Source organism: Poecilia reticulata, linkage group LG3, assembly GCF_000633615.1.
Source record: "Poecilia reticulata strain Guanapo linkage group LG3, Guppy_female_1.0+MT, whole genome shotgun sequence".
Classification (NCBI taxonomy): domain Eukaryota; kingdom Metazoa; phylum Chordata; class Actinopteri; order Cyprinodontiformes; family Poeciliidae; genus Poecilia; species Poecilia reticulata.
In genome coordinates this window covers 20,030,881-20,052,157 of record NC_024333.1, presented here as the reverse complement: position 1 = coordinate 20,052,157, position 21,277 = coordinate 20,030,881, and the positions used below count along the sequence as shown (strand labels likewise).

The 21,277-nt window shown below is 35.9% G+C and overlaps 2 protein-coding genes across 5 annotated transcripts in view; both read right to left on the bottom strand.

Annotated features, from left to right (window-relative positions):
• Positions 1-4,860, bottom strand: part of vrk3 (VRK serine/threonine kinase 3) — a 14,584-nt gene extending 9,724 nt beyond the window's left edge. Inside the window, exons 1-6 of one of the 2 annotated variants that reach the window (XM_008405406.2) lie at positions 4,757-4,860; positions 3,428-3,612; positions 3,210-3,344; positions 2,973-3,080; positions 2,694-2,834; positions 1,513-1,665 (exon numbers count right to left, since the gene is read on the bottom strand). In XM_008405406.2, coding sequence (XP_008403628.1) covers positions 1,513-1,665; positions 2,694-2,834; positions 2,973-3,080; positions 3,210-3,344; positions 3,428-3,611 — 721 coding nt within the window. In that variant the 5' untranslated portion in view covers position 3,612; positions 4,757-4,860. The remainder of the gene's footprint in view (positions 1-1,512; positions 1,666-2,693; positions 2,835-2,972; positions 3,081-3,209; positions 3,345-3,427; positions 3,613-4,756) is intronic. The other variant, XM_017303832.1, reaches the window with a different exon arrangement.
• An 830-nt stretch (positions 4,861-5,690) lies between these two features.
• The window catches only part of rab27a (RAB27A, member RAS oncogene family), a 20,193-nt gene continuing 4,606 nt past the window's right edge, over positions 5,691-21,277 (bottom strand). For 2 of the 3 annotated variants that reach the window (XM_017304052.1, XM_008405398.2), the window contains exons 2-6: positions 11,883-12,051; positions 10,585-10,670; positions 10,401-10,504; positions 10,094-10,217; positions 5,691-7,643 (exon numbers count right to left, since the gene is read on the bottom strand). In XM_017304052.1, the coding sequence (XP_017159541.1) occupies positions 7,448-7,643; positions 10,094-10,217; positions 10,401-10,504; positions 10,585-10,670; positions 11,883-12,035 (663 nt within the window). In that variant the 5' untranslated portion in view covers positions 12,036-12,051 and the 3' untranslated portion in view covers positions 5,691-7,447. Of the gene's footprint in view, positions 7,644-10,093; positions 10,218-10,400; positions 10,505-10,584; positions 10,671-11,882; positions 12,052-20,047; positions 20,507-21,277 lie in introns of those variants that run through there. The other variant, XM_008405399.2, reaches the window with a different exon arrangement.

Genomic DNA, 21,277 nt, shown 5'->3' with positions numbered 1-21,277 from the left:
GAGGGAAGTCTGGGCCTCCCTTCTGAAGCTGCTGCCCCCGCGACCCGACCCCGGATAAGCGGAAGAAAATGGATGGATGGATGGATGGATGGATGAAGAACTTCAATAATTACATTTAACAGAACAACTAAACACTTTAAGCACAAACAGTGTGTGATGAGGAATCAGAAAATTATAAATATATGCCGTTCTAAACCAGCTACAAAGCTATTAGTTTTCCATAAAAGCTGCACATAAAAACGGAATTAAAATAATCAACTGAAATACGTGACATTAATCAAACTCTAATAAAAGTATTTTATCCGGAAATTCTTTCCTTTTATTAATTAAATATTGTCTTAAATGTCCAACTGTCAGTCTTTATAGACATGGACACATCCAGATTTGTAGTCTAAATCAGACTAAAAAGATGAATTAAATTAATTAGAAGCTGTAACTAATTAATTATAATTAACTCCATTTTTTAAAATACCAATACATGCCAGAGAATAAAATTATATTCGTATAAAGTTTTTCAATGCCAATAAGTTTTGACTAAAGTCTAAAACAATTAGTGGTTTACCTCAGTCTCCATAGCAACCACTGGACACATCTACATCATAGAGCTACGTGCTAACAGGTTGTTTAGGAGTTACAACACGTGACTGTGGACAGCCAGCGAACAACTAAAGGTCTCCACACAAGCTCTACTTTTTTAATTTAAGATATTTTATAAATGGATTTTTGTAAAAAAAAAATAAAATAAAAAAAAAAGACGAAAGTTTTCGAAGACAGAAAGCGTACGTGAGTACATTTTTCACGAGCCGTTTACTTTCTCCTTAACTGCCCAAATTCTTGTTGACATGGTTACCGGAGAAATATACGTCACAGATAGTTTGCTGTTAAGAGTGCTCACTCTGCCATATTTCTGCAAATACAACATGACGAAGATCGTTTGTAATACAAATCTCACACGCTGATCAATTTTCACCCAATTTTTTTTTGCCATTCTTAGCATGAATTTAGTCAAACAATTTGCGAATTATGAACTTAACTACCAACTTATTAATGTAACTTATTTCCACTGTAAACTAATCTACAGTATTTGACCAAATGGCATCTTACATAAACGTATGAAGTTTGTTTAACTGGATTGGTGATGCTGTGGGCCTGCTTATCCACATGACATCATAAACTCTTTGAAATAATTTTATATAAAAATAAAATACCGGAGGAAAAAATGGTTCACTGGACAGGTTGCCATCTCTCCTGTATAAATAGCAGCACAATGAGCTGAAGAGAAACATTAATTCTGTCAAACATAACAATTTCTTAATGCACTCAAATGTACTCAAAGTAAAAGCTGGATTGTTTTTTTTAGATTTGAGAATTTGAAATTATTCAACTGCAATAGAAGATTAATTTACTCTAAGGCTTCGTATAAATCTTTACAAAGGAAGGCAACAAACGCGCCTGCAAAAAAAGACTTTTCAACTACTGATACCTTTTTTTTTTAACATCAGATTATTTCACCTTCGTACAGAAGTTCTATCATGTTCTGATCAATCAGCTTGATCAGTTTCCACGTCTTGCCCAACTGATCCGTCAGCTGCTCTCCTTCCGGCAGCGGCTCCGGCGAGGACGCGTGCTTCGCCTTCTTCGATTTGCTCCACCCTCCTGTTACTGCTGTTTATAGATATACATAAGACATGAATAATTATAAAGCTTGGAAGGAAAAACATCTAAGTAACTGAGTATGTTGTAATTTACACCAAACTCTTCATCAATTTAGAAAATAGCAAATAAAGCAAACAAAATCAGACAAATAAAAAAAAATCTAATGCACAACAAGGAGAAAGATTAGAAACTGATCTCTCCACTAAAGTCTTCACTTATTTATTTTCCATCAATAACAGGAACTTCATAGAAAAATCAAAAACAGTTAAACCAGATGATATGTAAACAGATTTAGAATAAATATCTTTAAGAAAAAGCTAAAAATACAAAAAATAAAAATAAAAGCATTTTTAAAACTGGAATATTTACATGTGGCATACTTACTTTCTGTATTTTCTTTTATTACAGTGTCCTTTCTTATACTTTTTTGGTTATTCACATCTTTATTGCAACCATTCCTTATCATGTTGCCATGTCAGAACCAATAGTTATGTAGAGAAAACTTAAAAGAGCAACAGACTATTTCCAAAAACTCAAAATCTTACCAGTTGCTTTTGACCTAGCCTCTGGTGCAAATACACCTGAAATAAGGCAAAACTAACTTACAAGTAACTTTTCAGCAAGAAAGAGAAGCTTAATGCTGATTTAAAAAGTTTTAGTTCCAGTGGCAGACTTTTTTCTAATATTATAAATTGTTAATAATAAGTGAAATAATTTGTGAAACTAGGACGTTTTAAAAATCAATATTGAGGAATTATTGACTTCAAACAAGCTCCCATATCTCGGTGAAAAGTTGCCTCTAAGTTAATTTTGTCTTATTTCAAATATACTAAGATATTTTCATTAGATATTAGACCAAAAATCCTTGGTAAGATTTTGTGTTCTTGCAGTCTCCAGCTCTCAGTCTAGCAACATTTTTTTTCCAAATAAGTCTGATATCTTCTGTGAACAACTAACAAAACAAATATGATACAGGAGAAAATACTACACTGTTTGATTTAATGATGGTAGCATAGAAGTGAATAAGTGCAGCTTACTCTTCGATAGAAACTTGAAGGAAACCGAGCGCTCCGTCTTTGATTCCTCTGTTGCCGTTTCATCAGATGCGATCCTTCCAGCTGCTGCTGCTGCTGCTGCTTCATTTTTAACGGGGCTCGAAAGTTTCCCTTTTCCCCTGACTGGAAAAATGAAGAAAATGTGAACTTTCTATTAACTGTCTGCATCACTGCAGTGGCTGCAAAAGTATGTGCACTTTTAAATTTTTTGTACTCTGTGTAGAAATAGATAAATTAAGCAGTTTTTTTTTTTTAGCTCACCCTGTCGAGGAGATTTCACCGCAGGAGGTGATCCAGCCTCTGGTTTAGCTTTGACTGTGCCGATTTGCTTCTTTTTATCAGATGTTTGACTCCCAACATCCTGTACTGCTAAAACAAACCAAGAATTTTCAGGTTCAGGACCACAAACTCTCACTCTCTCCTCCTCCTGGTCAGAAAGTGCAGCTAAAACTATAATTTCTCTTCCATTTCTTACCATTTTTCTATAATTTTTTTTACCTTTAGTCTTGTCATTTTTGACTGGAGATGATGAAGGCTCAGTGTGTTTGGCAGGCGTTTCCTGCTCCTGGGTTTTACGGGTCCTTCTCAGAGAAGATCGAGGTGAAAGTGGAGATGGAGTTTTACGGACCGGGGCTGCAGAATGAAAATATTTACAATCCTAAAAACTTGCATTTACAGACAACACTGACGGGTTTTGCAAACAACTGTTGGCTCACAGGTCAAAGTCGAAGGAGGGCTTGAGTTAGTTTCAGCTGTTTTTGTTTCGTCCTTTAAAGAGACAGCTGAAATCTTGAGTCCAGCTTCATCTGGAGAGCTGGGAAGTTTGTCTCCACACGATGGGCAGAATCTGAAATCAGGCTGTAGCTTCATCCCACATTGTGGGCAAAAATGGAAAGGCATCCTGGAAGGGCAAACACAGAGGTCATCAGTAAGCCAACTAAAGATTCATGCAGGAATTAACTTTACAGATTACATTTTTTTTTGTACATTCCTCACTGAATGAATATCAGACTCAAATCTTTTCATCTACATAAATGTTTTTGTTATGATTTTTAAAAATTCTAATTATTTTTCAAGATAAAAGTTAGTTTCCCAATGAAAGCTTTAATGTCAAATTTGACAACAGGAATCTCAAACCAGCTTTTACATTTATGTTTTAGGTACTTGGATATAATTCATGCGTAAGCGCGGGCCCGGTGTTCCAGTACCTCCCAGTTTATAATCCAGTTGAATTGCGATAATTTATGAAAATCCTGATGAATTTGTTTTCATTAAAGGGAACAGTTTGGGTCAAATGAGTGAAACTTTGATACTTTTTGGTGTTCCAACAAGTTTGGAAGCTGAACACATCCAATCTGGTTTCCAAATATAAAATTGATTAACATTAATAAAACTTGCTTATACAACAACCTGTAAACATTCGGTGGTTACATCTGTATAACTGAGTCTGTAAAGATAGTTTTAAATGTGGATTAGAGAAAATTGGGTTAAATTTAAATTTGTGCACTCAGATTTTTTAAAATCTTAGATTGTTTGCTGCATCATCGGCAAACAAGTAAAATAGTTACAAAGGAATAATATTCTCAAGGAGACTACAACTGCAGATTTGTATGTTTTAGGATAATGTTGCTTTAAAATCATATTTGATATTTAAGCTCTACTCACAGGTTACATTTTACTTGGAAAACAGGTCCACCTTATTAGATAATATTCGTATTACATAATGTGATCATATTTGGCCGTCGTAACAATACTCACCGTTTAACTATATGATAAATAAAACAGGTACCATTTTACAGATATAAAACACACCAAAACCAAAATCTGTGTGTTTTAAATTAATTTATTTCAAAGTTCCTCTTTTTTTTTACCTTGTAACTTCAGCTAGGTTAACAAACATTCAGAAAGACATAAATAGCAGCAATAAATACGCTTGTAACTTCAGCTCACTGCCGAGTTTTACTTCTAACACATTATAATTTTGTACGATTTACTAAAACTGTCTCATAAATCTTGCATAAGCATATCAGAAACATTTCAGATACCTTTTAAACTCAACTCCACGGTTCTGTTTGGGTTCGCTTGGAACTCTTCTTCTCGGGATCAAATAGTGCTGCAAGTCAAATGGTGGAGCAGATATGCCGCCCCCTGCCGGGATATTCTGGAGATACAGGCGGGCTTCAGCTGCAGCTCACAACGGTTAAACGGTTAAAACTCACAATGTTCCCGCTCCGGTTGTAATTTCCTCGGTTATCCATCCACAGGGGTTCATTTATTACCACATAATGTTGTTCTGAAATGTGTGAATCAAATTAAAACCTTCTAAACAATACAAGTTTTGTATTTAAAATATAATACAAAACAGGGTCAAACTCAAACTCGCAAATTTAACTTTCATATTAGAAACATTTTGAATTACAGATGAAAACATTAAGTATTTTTTCCATCATTGTATTTCTCTATGCAGAAAGTGGTGAAAGGTGGCATTTGCCTATTAAAAAACATGTACTTAAAAACTGAAAAATGCTTGAAAATGTATCTTTCCTGTTAATTACTTAATGTTTAGTTTTGCAACCAGTTTAATTAAAAACAGCATCACATCTGGGTTGCAAAAAGTTGTCCAACTTCTGTAGTTCCTCTGCATTTTTGTTTTTCCTCAAATGTTCTTCTGGATTAAAATGGCCACTCCACAATTCATAAAATGTTGCATCCTTTCCTGTGTTCAAAGTAAGACATGGCATTTCAGATATTACCTGAAGTGACTAAATAGTTTAAAGTAATATTCATGCATTATTTATTACACTGCAACTAGTTCTAATCTCAATTAGGGACTTAAAGTGTAAAGTTTGCATGTTCTTCTCAAACATGTGACCTTTTCATGGACTGGTTTCTTAATTTTGTCTCAATACATTCAGGTTTCTTTAACTTTTCCCTTTCTTAAAACAGAGCACATTAAATAAAGAAATGAGTCATGATTTAACATAAATACAAATGTTTATTTCAGTCTTAATATACACATTTTAATATGAAAGCATGGCACATGTGATAGCATGATATATCCTAATAATAAGATCAAACCCACTAATGGAGGAAAAACATTCAAATATTTAAATCTGTGCACAGAAAGAAGATTATATGATAGTCTAAAAACACCTTTAGACATACTAAATAAAGTGTAACATATGTAAAGTGTGTGGGAGTGTTTTATGAGATTTGTAGAATAACAGAAGCTCAACAAGCAGAAGGTCTTTAGAAATCACGCAGTGATGTTCTGACGGGCTCATTTATAAAACGTGCCAACAGAACAAGCTCAGCTTATTGGATTTCAAGAATCAAGCAACCCAGAAAATACAGACTTCTTACAGCGGAAAATAAAATCTATTAGGAAAAACTGATTTGGCACGTGGCAGATGTGCTCTACCAGGACTATCTATAATAATGAATTTCAGAAAAGCATCACATCACCAAGAAAAACAGCCACACCTAACCACTTATTTATGTCCTATAACAACCATTTAATCATCTTTAATTTACTTCTTAAGCATGTTTATGTCCCCAGTTCTCCTGTTTTGCTTTAAAGCGTCAATGGGCAACATACTTTTGTAATATATTGTGAAATAACAGGGGACATTAAACATTGTTTTTTGCTTAAAGGCTATAATCATCACCCAGATGCAAGTTTAATCTCACACTAAATCTTGAATTTGTCATTTCAGATTAAATAACACAAATGAATTTGTGGAGACTAAAAATGTTGGATTTGAAGACTTAAGCTGACGAAGCCAAGCAGACTTTCAAAATAAAAGCATAATGACATTATGTAGAAATGGTTTGCAGTACAGGCTTAATAAACCAGTGAAGACCACTGATCTCCAAACAGAATCCTGGGTACAATATTTTATTTTAGTGCTCAATTAATCCCAATTTCACTGTTTCATATTATATTTAAACATAATTTGTCACAAATTTTTGCACAGAACTGAATCAAATAAAAAGAGCCTATAAGATAGTATTTTACACAGAAAAAAATAATGTTGGCAAAAATAGTTCTTGAGTTCTGGTTTCCTATAGTTTTATTAAATAACTTGTTTATATTATCTAAATATTAAAGTCGTTTTTCTAACTGTTGGCAAAACCTGCACTTATATCAAAGTACAGACTAAATAACCATGTCAACTGTCCACCAAGCAAACGCTGGAAGACAATAAGAGCTACATGTTCTCTGGCGATGGCACTAGTGACACTGCAGTGATCAACAAGGCACTCTGAAGCATCAGTGACACATAATCGGTGACCTGAAGTACATTCATTGCATTTTTTCGCTGTACAGCAGTTGAGGAGTCCTGACAACATATCAGCACAAGTAACATACAGGCTCAGTGTTCTTTAACTATCTGAATCTAGGATCCGCTTCTCTAACTTAATATGGAAACTGGAGATGTACAGTAGGAGCTATAAAGGAAAATAAATACCCCACACTCAATAGTAAGATTGATGTATTAAGGAAAAGGTACACTGACTACTGCTGACTCAGCGCATCAGTGACGGTGAACATGTAACACTCTGAATTGTGGGTAAAAGCGGTTGGATAATGTTGGTGTTCAAAGTTTTACTCAACGCAAAATGCAATAAAACTCCCACTTTGTTTTACTTGGAAATCTTCCTTTTCTCCCCCACCTGATTTATAATGAAACAAAGATGTGCAACAACAACAACAAAAACAAAAAATAATCCTTCTAACATGCACATTTGCCTCTATCGGACCCCTCAGAGAGGTCTGGGTTAGCGGCTCCGTTGGGCCGCACGGTCCCGTCCGGGATCCAGGACTTGTCGACGCACCTTTCCATCCTCTTCATGATCAGATCCAGCAGAACGTCGACGGCCTCGCTGACGTACTGCCCGCTTGCAGCACTGGTCTCAAAGTATGGGATTCTGTAGAGACGTGCAATGGTTTTAACTCAACTAACGCAACCATGCCATTTTGTCAATTAGTTAAGCATCTTAAAATAATCCAGGTTTAATGGTTATTATAAGGTCTACAGTCATTTGTCAGAAATAAAATATATATTTTCAGTACACTAAAAACTTTTCATCAACAGGAAGACTGAACCAAGGGTTAAAGTATCATTTCATAGAGTTTCTATGCGACAGACCAACAGAATAGAGCATAGTTGTTATGAAATGGATGCATCAGAAATGCATTGCATGCATTTTTATTCCTCCTCTGTGACTCAATACTTTGTGGCTTCCTTGTTCAAAAATATTCCCACAGCTAGGCCTGTCGCAATAAATAAATTAATCCCATGATAAATTAAAATGAGCTTAATAAATTTCCACTTCCATGATTTATTGCTTTTCTCTTTCTACCACAAACTAGATGAGAAAAGTCTTGTTTGGTGCTTTTATCTCAATTAGCACATTTTTTTGAAGGATGGTTTTGTTTACAGAGACGTCATGATTCATTTTATTTGTCGTTTTGTTTATTTACTTTGGATATTATGACTTCCAGTTTCAGAGTTAAATGTTTAGTAGAATTTAAAGTTTATAGATTTTTAAGAATGTGTTCTTGCATTATGATGCCATTGCTGTTATATTACTTTAAAATAGTCTCAAAACGACATTGATGTTTATTGCAATAACTTCTGGAACAATTTATGGTCCAGCAACATTTGTTATTGTGACAGATCTACCCACAGCATCGCCTCCAGCACAACAACATACAGCAAGTGATTTCTGGAAGATAAGTCAATAACAAAACACTAGTCTTTTCTACCAGCCATTATGCAGTGCATAGAGCAGTTAAACCAGCCGACCAAATGTTCTCGAGTTCCGTTGCGTTGCTAGGTAACGTGGCTGGGCATGGCTGGGGTTGCTAGGCAACGGTGCAACGCCTGTTGAATGTGACTCAACAGTTAGATTTTTGAAATGGCTCATTTTCCAGACACCAAAAAACAACTTATTACAAAAAACACCAAGTGTTTTTTTTTTTTTTTCCAAGCACTTGTTTTGTTTTTAGAAGCAATTAAGACCCAAATGGAACCAAAAACAACATGGAAAAATGTGGATTTTGCATAAAACGTCTGTGGTGCTTTGTGAATAATTGTTATTTTACTGACGTAAAAGTCGGAGAAAAATCTCAGGATTCCAGAAATTCTAAATGTTTTCCTAAAACGTCGTCACTGGGAGCTACTTTTAGTCTCCGGATCCGATGTGAATGCGTCCCTGATCTTTTGGGTGATCTTTGGTCTTTGTGATGCCATTTGTTCACTAATGTCAACAAACGTCTGAAGCTTTCACACAACAGCTGTGTTTATAATGAGGTTAAATTACTCCCATGTGGAATCTGTTTACTGATTATCAGATGTCCGATGACAACTGGTTACACTCCATTTTATAGGTGTATCAGAGTAAAGAGTGCCAAATTAAAACACATGGCAGTTATCAGATGTTTTATTAGCAAAAAATTAGCATTAAAAACCTTGTATTTAGGTCTGTCATGGGAAATTTTGATGAACAATAAATTGAACAATAAATTGTCCCAGAATATTGTAATTGTTTTGAGACTGTGGCAGATTAATGCAAGTCACCCCTTTAAAAAAAACAATAATTTAATTTTATAAAGAACACTTTAAATATCCAAAATAAAACATGACAACAAAAACAAAACTGTGGAAAAAAACCCAACTTGCCCCCACAACCATGAAAAAAAAGATCTATGAAGTCTTGGTAAACAAATTTGCCCTTAAAAATAACAGAATAAAAATGATTGAGTTCTTTCTAATTTATCATGCAGTTGATTGGTTATTGCAACAGGCCTACATGTATTCAAGTTAATTGTTACTGTCACATAAATACCAATGAAATATATTGAAGTTTGTGGTTGCTAAGTGTAAATATGTAAAAAAAAAAAAAAAAACTAAAAAGAACATAGATACTTTTTAATGGGATTTTTAAATTATGGAACTCTAGCATTTGTAAATCAAATTATAATTTTGTATAATCAAGGAACATTTAAGTTTCTTTAAGCATTTTTAAATGTCAACAAATTACTCCTCACTCATTTAAGAGTCAAGCTTAAAAGTTTTTCCCTTTCAGTAATGATTGTATCAAAGTTAATTATCCGTTTACTTAAAACACCTCAGTTTGTGGTAACTTCACATAATTTATGAACTGCTGCTTGGTGAACTTCAGTAAAGGTGTGTCTAATGGCGTGAGACCAGGATATCTTACACATGTAAGCAAATATTTGCTTTTCGAGGAGGACCAGCTGCGTCTCTCAGTCTGCAGAGCAGAGCTGGGTCAACAACGCAGCCACTGCCTTCTTGACAAACGTTTGAGGGAGAGGTTTGTGCACAGATGGAGCAGAAACCAGGCGGACGTACCCATACTTCTCGGCCAGTTCCCGGGCCTGGTCTTGGGTCACGGCTCTCTGGTCACTCAGGTCACATTTGTTGCCACACAGAACCACATCTGGATTTTCACAGTACGCATGAATCTGTAGCTGACCTGTGGGAAACATCCAGCCGGGAAGCTTTAACAATAAATTATATTCAATGTGCGAGCTGCATACAGTTTGTTCTTGTTATTACTGTCTGTTCACCCAGACAAATCAGATGTAATAATGTTACTAAATGTAAATGTGTATCGGTTATGCCTCGGTAGCATTCAACCGGACCCTTCAGGACTCACTCATCCAGTTTCTGACGTTCAGGAAACTTTGCTCATTCGTGAGATCAAACAGGAGCAGGAAACCCATCGCATCCCGGAAAAAAGCCGTCGTCAAACTTCGGAACCTGAAGAAACGGTCAGTGGAAGTAGATAATGTCAGTCAGGATCAAATTCAGAAACTGGAGCCATAAGGTGACTGCTATACCTCTCTTGTCCTGCTGTGTCCCACAGCTGCAGGTGGATCTTCTGTCCTCTGCCTGTTGTTCCATCTGGACCTGTTGAATTGTAGATCTGATGGAAACAGACCAGGTCAAACATTTAATATTTTATAAATCTGTAGAAGAAAACTCCAAAACCCAAATGAAGCGTATCAGATTGGTAAAAAAAAATAAAATATGAGGAAATTAGGAAAATGTACCAAAAGTTTAGCTGTGAATTAATAAAGTATCTGACTTTTTGGGTCTGTTTCTACTAACTTCGCAAATCTGGAAATAGAAATTTCTTTTGCTTTTCTTTGCAACACGACTTGAGCTCAGTAAGGTTGGATGGAGATCAACTGGAAGGTGAACCTTGACCCCAGAATGTTTTTGTTTGCTCATTTTGCTGATTTTTCATTTAACCACATAAGCCTTTATACAATATTAGGCATTACATTATATATATAAAATTTTAAACAATAAAAACATTTTATTGACTAAAATGCAACAAAATAGCATTGTTGTAGTGAGCGCCTGATCATTTGTAGCAAAGGATTCATCTGCAGCTAAAAAGTACTTCTCACATCAACACGAGAAGCTCAGGCCTTTCTGCTTCACTTAATACAGTGATTTGTTGGTTATTTTTTATACTAACTGATAAATAATTGGATAAAAAGGTGCTCAATATGAGAATTCCTTTACAGGATTTGAACAAAGTGAAGCTAAAACTTTGCCACTTAATTTGTTCTGGGTAAAACATATTTACACACAAAGGTTTAATTTAATCGTCTTAAGTGAAAATCATATATTTTTTAGCAGTTTTGGGTTAATTACTGCTCTAACTGTGTTGTTCTTTGAGCAAATTGTCTTTTTCTGAATCTGAATCCTCAAATTAACAATTAATCAATAATTGTAAATCATTAGGATTGGTCTTTTCTACCCTAACAACTACTAAGATCGATTTAGCCTGATCAAAAAGCCAATTCTTGCTTTTCAACTAAGTATATGCAGGTAAAACCGGATCTCCTTCAGAGGTTTTAGGTTAGCACCTATAAAGTAGGACTACTGTAAACAAGACTCAGCTGTTTGCCAATGGTTTGAAGTGTTTAGTCTTCAGGAGGGTGTTGCCTGCTGTTAATTATACTTCATATTTCAGAAGCGACATTGTTTGCAAGTGCTAAACAAGTATTGCGTAATATAATGGGAATGCATTTAAGCCCTGAACCAGGCAGTTATGTAGAAATTCTGGTGTGGAGCCCAAAATCTGAATAATGGCATAAATCTTCACAAAGTCATGATTTCTTACCACTCTCCGTTCTCTGAAGTCTATTCCCACTGTAGTGATGAACTTGTTGTTGAACTTGCCATCTGTGTATTGGTACAGAAAGCTGGTCTTTCCCACACCAGAGTCACCCAGCGCTAGGAACTTGATGAGGTAATCATATTCCCCATCAGACATGGCGAGTCCGTAATTTCTGAAACATGAGAAAAGAGCACAACCAAAGGGTAAAAAAACACTGAATAAAATAGCAGTTAATGCCGATATGGCTTAAAGTAGAATTTTTTTCAAACCAAATCTGATTTTAATCTTTTTTTTTTGCTCACTTTCTTTTCTACAAAAGAAACTGAATAAAATATTTTCAAAAAGTGATTTTTAATTCGCTGTCACTCTGTTTTTGTACAACGGCTTATCAGGGCGAGAATACAGCAATAATAATATTAACAGAAAAGACTACATTTTACCAGAAAAATCTAAAAAATGCATATCAAAGTTTGCTCAACATTCCTCATTTGAATTTTTAATTTTTCATGTTCTCATAAAATTACGACTTTATTCTAAAAATAAAAGAAACAATCTAAGCCTGGTTCTAATATTCCATTATAAAATGGACTGAAATTCAAAGTCCAAATAAACAGAATCTTGTGAATCAAGATGGTCGCCATACAAACGTTGACATCACTCTGAACGATGGAAACCCAACAAGTTCATTGGTGAAAAAAAAAAAACAAATCCCAATTTTTCAAAAGTTAATTCTTCAAAAAACAAAAATTAGGTGAATGGTAAAATCAGGCACCCAGCCCTGCTTATGGTAATTTTTTGAGATATTACAATAAACTGGGTATTACAGTGTTGGAATCAGAATAATTATAATTAGTCTGACATTACATTGGCAGAAATATTCACTCGTTTAAATCCAGAAGGATTTAATATGAAGTGGGTTCGGCCTTTCCAGTTATACCAGCTCTGGCAGGAATGCTCTCCACAGGGTTTAGAGATGCGTTTATGGGAATATCTGAGCATTCTTCAAGAAGAGCAAATGTGAGGTCACACACTGATGTATGAGAAGTGGAGCACAGTCAAGTCAGAAAAGGAAAGGAACAAACTCAACTATTCCCACAAAGTTGGGGGCATAATTTATCTAAATATCTCAGTTTAGCGCTGCAGTAAAAGCTCCTTCCAATGCAACCAAAGAGCCAAGCCCACAACATAATCCTCCCTCCACCAAACTTTACACAATGCAGGCGCTCTCCTCCTGCTAACGGCCAAACCCAGATTAGTTTTGGATGATTCATCTTTCCAGAGACACATCTCCACCGCCCTACAGTCCAGCAGAACGTTGCTCAACTCCACGGCAGCTGTTGCTTTGCATACACATGAAAATGTAAGGCTGACATGCGACTGAATGTTGGTGAAAACCCAAACCAATAAGTTTTCTTTCTACAAACCCTAACCCTGAACTAATCTGAAGGCAACATAAAGCTCCCCACCACTTTGCTACCAAATATCCTACAGTAAATCGTTGGTGTTATTATTACAAAGTCAAAGAAATGTATGACTTGACTTATGATGCAGGTGGAGTCCAGGGCTGCAACTAATGATTACTTTAATAATTGATTATTTTGATTATTCTGACTATTAAACAGATTTTTTTTTTAATGGCACATTCTGCAGATTTTTTTATTCAACCACTTAAGACTTTTAATACAATATTAGAAAAACAGTACAAGATGAAATTAAACAAATAAAATTAGTTTTTTTGAATCAGAAAAACATTTTATTGACTAAATGCAATAACAGCATTTCTTTAGTGTATGCTTGATTATTTGTAGCAAAGGAAGCAAAAAAATAAAATACTTCCAACATCAGCATGTAAAAAGCAGAAAGCTGTTGAGTTCAGAAAAATAAGGTTTTTTATTGTAAATGCAAAATGTATACATTTTTTGTACTTAGTTACTACTCTAACGGTGCTGTTCCTTCAATCAATTGCCTTTTTTGAGTCTGTATGCCCCAAAATATTTTTTGTAATGAAGTTTATGTAAATTAATAAGTTTAAAATGTCACTATCACTCTACAAGTTCACCCTTTTATAGTAACCACTGGTTGCAAAAAAGAGCAAATTTATAAGAAGAGCAAATTTATAAGAATTTGCTCTTTTCTTATAAATAGGAAAAGCCAGCCTACAATGCCACAGCGAGTACCAGGATGCTGTCACCAGTAACACAAATACCCCTCTGTGTCCTTTATTCAAATAAATGGAGCAAACATCACCTTTACTGACCACTTCCTGGCTTTTAAAACAAACTCTTCAACAATATAGTTCATACCATCAAGTTATAATTTCTATCTTAAATGTGATACTTTTTCCTTCAGAGAACAAAAAGCAAAAACTAAATTTTACCAGAAAAATCTCCAAAAATGTATATTGAAGTTTGCTGCTAATAGCCAGACAATGAAACCTGAAATGAGCAAAATTAAGACTGGATGCAGACCTGTGCTCATATTTGCATGGAAACTCCCTTAACTCGTTCAGATCATCGAAATGTAAGAGTCACTTCTTTTCAAAAATGAAACTGCCAGGGTCATCCACAAACGATTCAAGTCACTTACAGTAGAGATCTGTTTTAATTCATGGATATTTTACTGCCCTAAGTTCACACTGAAACCTGTGAAGCCCTACTTATGACCCAAAATAACAAAAAAATAAAATAAAAATAGTTGAATTTCAACTATTTTAATAAATGGTCTTCTTTTTAGTGCTTAGAATAAACAAGTAATTGACTTGTAAAAGTTATTTGATTCAGCCAAAGTCCTGTTTCTTACTGTACAACGACATTTTAAAGCTTAAATATAGAGACTAACATTCAGACTTGAAGCAAGAAGATATTTGGGTTGAGTTACAACCTGAAATTAAGAAATCATATTTTAATTTTTTTAGATTAAATCTAAACCTTGCATGGACCAATTAGGCATGTCCTCAGATGTGAAGTCAATTTATTTTTGTATATGAAAAAAGGAAAATAAATTGACATATTTGTTAAAAAATAAAGTTACTCATCTTCAGGTAACAACCAAATCCAAATCCAATTTATGCCAGTATTTTATTTAGGAGTACACAAATAATGCATCACAACAGTAGAATTTAGTAAAAAGGCAAGAAACAACACAACTTCTAAAGACCTAGTGAAAGTGTTTGTTCTACAAAGTTGATCAAAGCAGCACTGATCCAATCAGAAAAGCTTCAGACATTCAACCGAAGGAAGCTAGTCAGTTTTCCTAACAATAAAAAACACGCCGTGTTCTGCTGAGTAGCAATGAAGCACAATCTGATGTTGAAAACTGAATTCTGTGTCACATTTCCTGCAATTCAACCCGCCTCCCTTCACCCGAGTTGTTGTGAAATTGAACAGCATTACAACAGGATTCGGTGAAAATCCCTTTTGCATGTCGCTTTATTTTTGGGTTGCAAACTTATGAAAACATTGAGCAGACAGGAAACGCAGTTAATTATTGCAGTAACAAAACGAAGGATTAAAGCAATGTTTCCTTGCTCATCTCTAAATCGCGTGTGGGCTTCAAGGCTCATAGATTTTAATCAGCATGCAGACTGAAAACGCATCATGTGTTACAGTTTGCCACTTATTGCAGATCAGAACACTGTGCACCAAGTAAAATAAAGCATGCACACCACTTAGATAAACATATGGTTGTTGTTGATGACAACAGAAAATATTTGCCATAACACTTACAGACATACGTCATGGGCAAAAAATAAACTCTTTTCACTTATGGTGCATAAATTTCAAAAACAGCAAATTCATCTCAGCTTTAAAAACAACAAACTTCTTCCAGGCACTTAGTGCCATTTTATGGCATAATCAAGTAACTATGTTGAGTTCAGTTGTTATAAAAATTATATATATATATATATATATATATATATATATATACATATATGACTCTGTACATTTTACTTCCTAATTTAACGCCTTTAAACTGGGCCTCTGTCTCTTTAAAACCCCCTGCTCTTTCTGAAACTCCACCTTCAGGAAGTCATCTCAAAATGGCTCCTTGATTAACCCTTTAAACATCATTACCAGCGTTACTCTGAGAAGTAGCTCTTATTATGAGCTCAGTAGATATGCAGTTCCACCAATTAGCAAACACCAGGTGTTTGCTAATTGCTGCTGGCTAGTCTGAAGGAACTGAGAGGGAGAGGGCTGCTCTGTGAGTCAGAAGCTCCTCTGAGGAGGAGCTTCACCTGGAAAAGAGGAGATGCACCGTTTTGCACAGCTGAATGGTTGTCATGGAGATTAAAAGATTTCTCAAACATGCCTGAAAGAATCAAAGCAACACTCCAGGTATGTTTTTGATGAGAGTAACATTAAATCATGATGTAAAGCTCAGAAAAGTTTCCACTTTAATATGAAATCCTGGGAGAAAAACAAAATACAAATGTTGTGATTTCTTGAGCCTTTATCACTTTTACTTTCTGTCTTGGTCTTCTAGCTACTGGAGAATACTCAAATCACCACCAAATTTAGCCTGAAGTACTGAAAGAAATTACTCTTTATGTTTTACACTGATCTATGGCAATCTTCTTGGTCAGGACTCATTAATGCCACTCCTTTAAAACAAGGCGTATTATTAGGATGCTTCACTGCATTACTTCAGAAATATTCTACCTATCTGGCCTAAATGTAGTAAGAACTCTGTCAGTAAAAATCAATTTTCAAAGCATTTCAATGTCCAAATTTTATAAACATTCTGGCCAGTAAAAAACCCACTTTGTTTCAACCACTGGGTGCAGGATTTTCATTAGCAACACTTCACTAATTGCTGGTGAAAAAGTTCAAAGAAGGCAAAGACGTGTCATATGATCAGTTAGTTGACAGAATTTCAGACAAGCCTTGCATTCTTTCCCTGCATGCACCACTGAGCCTTTCATCTGAACCCATAAGCTGATTAGAGGCCTGTTTAAAATCTACAGTCATGGTAAATGTGGTGGACTGTAAACGGGTGCAAGAAAACACAGATTTGACCAAAAATGGTGAGTTTACAGTCCAACTTCTAACTGCAGTCATGAACTAAAGTCTTGTTTTGACTCGCACAGGCAAGATGTTCAGGGTAAACTTTTATTTACACCTTGCAAAGATTTCTGTCGTTACATCTGAGCTTATAGTTGTGACTCGAGCAGAATCAGCTGGCAGAACAAATCTTGAAAATGTGAGTTTATTTTTTGTGCTTATAGCTAAATTAGCAACTTTTTCCTACAGATTAAATATGAAAAAAGATGTTAGAACTGGAATCAAAGCATAAAACTAGCTTCTATTTTTCAATTTCCTTAATTTTACTTTAACAGAAGCCCATTAAATGGAAAATGTCAAAATTAGATTTTAATAACTGCATTAAACCTTCTTTGGAATACAGAACACAGTTTAAAATTAGATCTCAATTTTAAGATCTAAGCTGTAGCACTGCAACAGCTTAATGCTGCCATTGCTGTGGGTCAGAAAGAAAAATAGACAAGCTATCTCATGTCACATAAACAAGAACACAATATTTAAATATTAACCTATTTAATAAGCTACAGTTATAAGGAAGTTGGTAAACTGAAGGCTTCACATGTTGTTTTTTCAAACTTTCCACTCCTTTGACTGCTGCAACTGTGTCGCCTTTAGCCCCTAATTATACTTTTATACTCCATTTGTTTAGGGTTAAAGTTAGTTAGTTAGTGAGAAAGAAGGTGGCTCTAGATCTGTCAATTTAGCAATAAATATCTGGTAACCAGGAAAGTTGATTTCAAGTTTATACTCTGCAAAAACTGTAAAAGAAATAAAAACTGATTGCATAAAAATAAAGGTATTTGTAGCTGTTAAATAGTAAATTATGTTTGACGTCTAGCCTGCTTTTTATAGGAACAAAGGTGATCAAATACATAAAGAAGGTGCTGCTAATGTTTAGACAATTTGTGCTACGTCATCAGATTTTCCTGTTGTAGTGCATCTAGATGGCTATACGTGTTGGAGCTACCTTTTGAAACAGCTGTTGAGGCCTATGAACGGTGTAGATGCCAAGGAGACGAATACATAAATCACTCATGATTTTTCTTGGTGTTACCGCTTCATACAACACAACTACCTTTCTATCATCCCAGATTTACTGCATGCGTCTCCGCTTCGCCCCGCTGCGCACTTCACCAGTCGTTCCTGATCACCCTGATTGTACTCCAGTGTATTTTTCCCTCTTCATGTTGCATTTTGTTGATTAAAGTGACTTGTACTCCATAAAATACAGTATATATAAAGAGCCTATGTATTGTTGTTTATTTCTAAACGAACAATGCACATCATATAATATGCCACAGTTAGCGACAGAGGCTAGCTTTCCATCTGTAGTCCCTTTGCATGAACGCGATACATCAAGTAGGAGCTCTGGTACTGGAGTCTGGTAAGGCACAAAAAACGAATTAAAATCTAGTAAATTTGAAAACCGTGTCGTTTAAACAGATAGTCACAAACTTGGGGCACAAAAACACACTTTTCCTCTTCTTACAGGCAACCTTAGTTAAACCCCTGAAAATAAACTCATACCGGTATTTAATTTCAGCAAAAAGAGGTCACAGAATTACAAAACCACAATGCTGGAAGTACAGATTGCGTCAGCATATTTCTGAAGATTATATCTGCCTAATCAGACATTTCCTTACAGAGCACTAGCACAGTTCTGACATGTCTTAATCTTGCCCAAGCTAATGAGCTGAACAGGGAAGTACAAGTCAGTGTGTCGTGTGTGGTATGTCTAACACACCAAGTCTCTTGCAGAACCATTTCTAATTCACCTCGCTACTCCCAGGTCCTACCACAGTTGTGTAAAGGAAGCCAGAACATCATCTTCCGTTGTGTTGAGCAAGAGAGCAGAGCACTTTCAACAATTTTAGACAAGGTTTCTCTGTTGTTATTCAGAAGCTCTCCTGTCTCCATCAGACTGGAAACTCTCCAAATAAGGAACATGATACTGGTTTAATGACAAACAGATGGAAATGTTCTACATGATAAATCCTGATCTGAAGTAAGTGCCTGCAGCCTTCGTACAAGCTTAATATATTAACTTTACAAAACAGGCTTTAATTGCTCAGAAAGCGTGGGAGTTAATCCAACTTGGAAGCAGAAAGAAATAAGATTAAGACAGTCTCATGTTTCACGAAACCTTTTAAACAGACAACAAGCGAGTCCCTGTTCTACCAGAAGACCAGACCTCCCTGGAAAAGGCCAGAGCGAGGGCATTTAAATAGCAACACAGAATAAACTGGTGCCTTCTTTAAATTTAATTATTTTAAGCAACAGAAGTTGCTTGAAACAGTTTTAAATAAAGCACATATCTTGAAAGTCTGAGCTTAATGCATTTTATCTCTTTCAGGGGGAGCGATCCTTGTGGCTGTTTCTGCCAAACAGAAAAGCTTTAATCATTTGTCAAGGATAAAGTGGAGGGACCCACCCTGGGCAGCAATCCAAAGCAGTGGAGGCAGTGGGGATGGGAGAAAAAAAATCCAGATATGCAAATATACTTCTGAGTAACTTATGGAGCTACAAAGAAAAAAGGACCAAAATGAAGCAAACAGTATCTTGAATCAGCAGATACGCATCTTTATAAAAGTTGTGCCACATTGCAGCACCATGTGAGGACTTTATCAGCAGCAACAGGTTGTAAAATGCATTTCAAACCGATTTCCACGCAAAGTCACCGTCATCCCCAATCAATTAATTTAAAGAAAAAGAAAACCTAATGATCCTCAGCTGGTCTTCATGTGGCTGTAACTGAGGGGTCACCTGACCTCATGTACATGAAATAATCCCCTTTCCTCCCAACTTTGAACTGAACTCTGGATTAAAAGGTCAACTTTCCAATTTATAGAGTCAGGAATATATCTAATAATAATAATATCTGGATGAGTGAGGAACTTTACCTCGTCTTGTTAGTGTCGGTTATAGCCAACAGCTCTGAGACAGAGCAGGCGGAAAATGCTCCTCAAAGTCAGGAGTAAGTTAAACAAGATATTTTTAACGCTCCCATCAAGCAAACACCAAGCAGAGTAAAGTTTTTAAGTTTTCAGCGTCTTGCTAACTCTTGACAGATGCTACCAGCCAGCCTGGCTCTTTCGGCTGACATTTCCTGAAAGCGGAGTTACTCACCAGCCCCGGGGCGTAGTTGCTGCTCGCTGCCTCCTTCTCTGTAGAAAAAAGCTCCCTAAAATAACCCGAGAATACTTTAGATTGACGTATTAAAGTAGCGCTTTAGTTTGTCCGTCGCCTATGGCCCATCGGTGTACATCGGAACAGCCTCATTGACTCTGAGCACCACCTTAACTTTCCGAGCTGTGTGCTGTCAGAACCCCCGGTGAGAAACAGCTCCTCCCCGCGGAGCTCACGGTGGCTAACTGACGACTAACGGTCGTTAACACACCGACAACCGGGTCCACTGGGCTCCAGGGGGGGATACTTCACCAAACCGAGGCAATAATCAAACCAGGATTGTCTGTTTGTCCTGATTTAACCCATCATTAATCCAATTTCACAAAAGCAGCGCCCAGGGCCGGCCCAAACGTGTTCAAGGCCCTAAAACAGAACTTGATTTGGGGCCCCTCAAGCTACAGTTGACATCTTCTCTCAGGGGAAAATAGCAGCTGGCAAGAAGTCACTCATGTTGTTATTGCCTATAATGGATTATTTCCATCTGCAGGTAATTTTAATGGGTACTGTAGAGGAGAAAAAATGTAAAAAAAAAAAGAAAAAAAAAAGTCTACTTTAACACAATAACTTTACTTACATCCGTACCTGTTTCTTTTAGAATTTTTTCTCCTTTTTTAAGAATTTTTTGACTCTACTGGCCTTTATTTCACAATAGATATAGACAGAAAAGTGGGATATGAGAGAGGAGAAGATATTCAGCAAAGGTCAACAGGTCAGGCTCGAACCCAGAGACTTTTCTTTTTTCAACGAATGCATACTTTTTCTATAAAACTCACATGGCGATACCAGGTGAGTTGTGTTCATTTTGGGGGGTTTTCTATGAATATAAACAATATTCAAGTATTAGGAAATTATGAAGTTATAGTCAGTTTCTTTGGGAACAACATGGCCTTATTGGCCACAGGACATATTAGATCTACCATGTATCATTTCATGTCCACTTGTTCATGTACTGTGATTTGCATTAGTAAAAATAACTTTTCTGTAGTGAACAGGGCATCAAAACTGGTTCCAACCCAATATTTCTTCTGTTTTGTGCCGCCTAAATGTTTCAGATCAAACAAATTTTAATATCAGACAAAGCTAACCTGAGTAAATACAAAAAACATTTTTAAAAGGAGTCTGTGCCTAATCTAGTTAAACATGCAATAGTTGACCCCTTTAAATCATGAG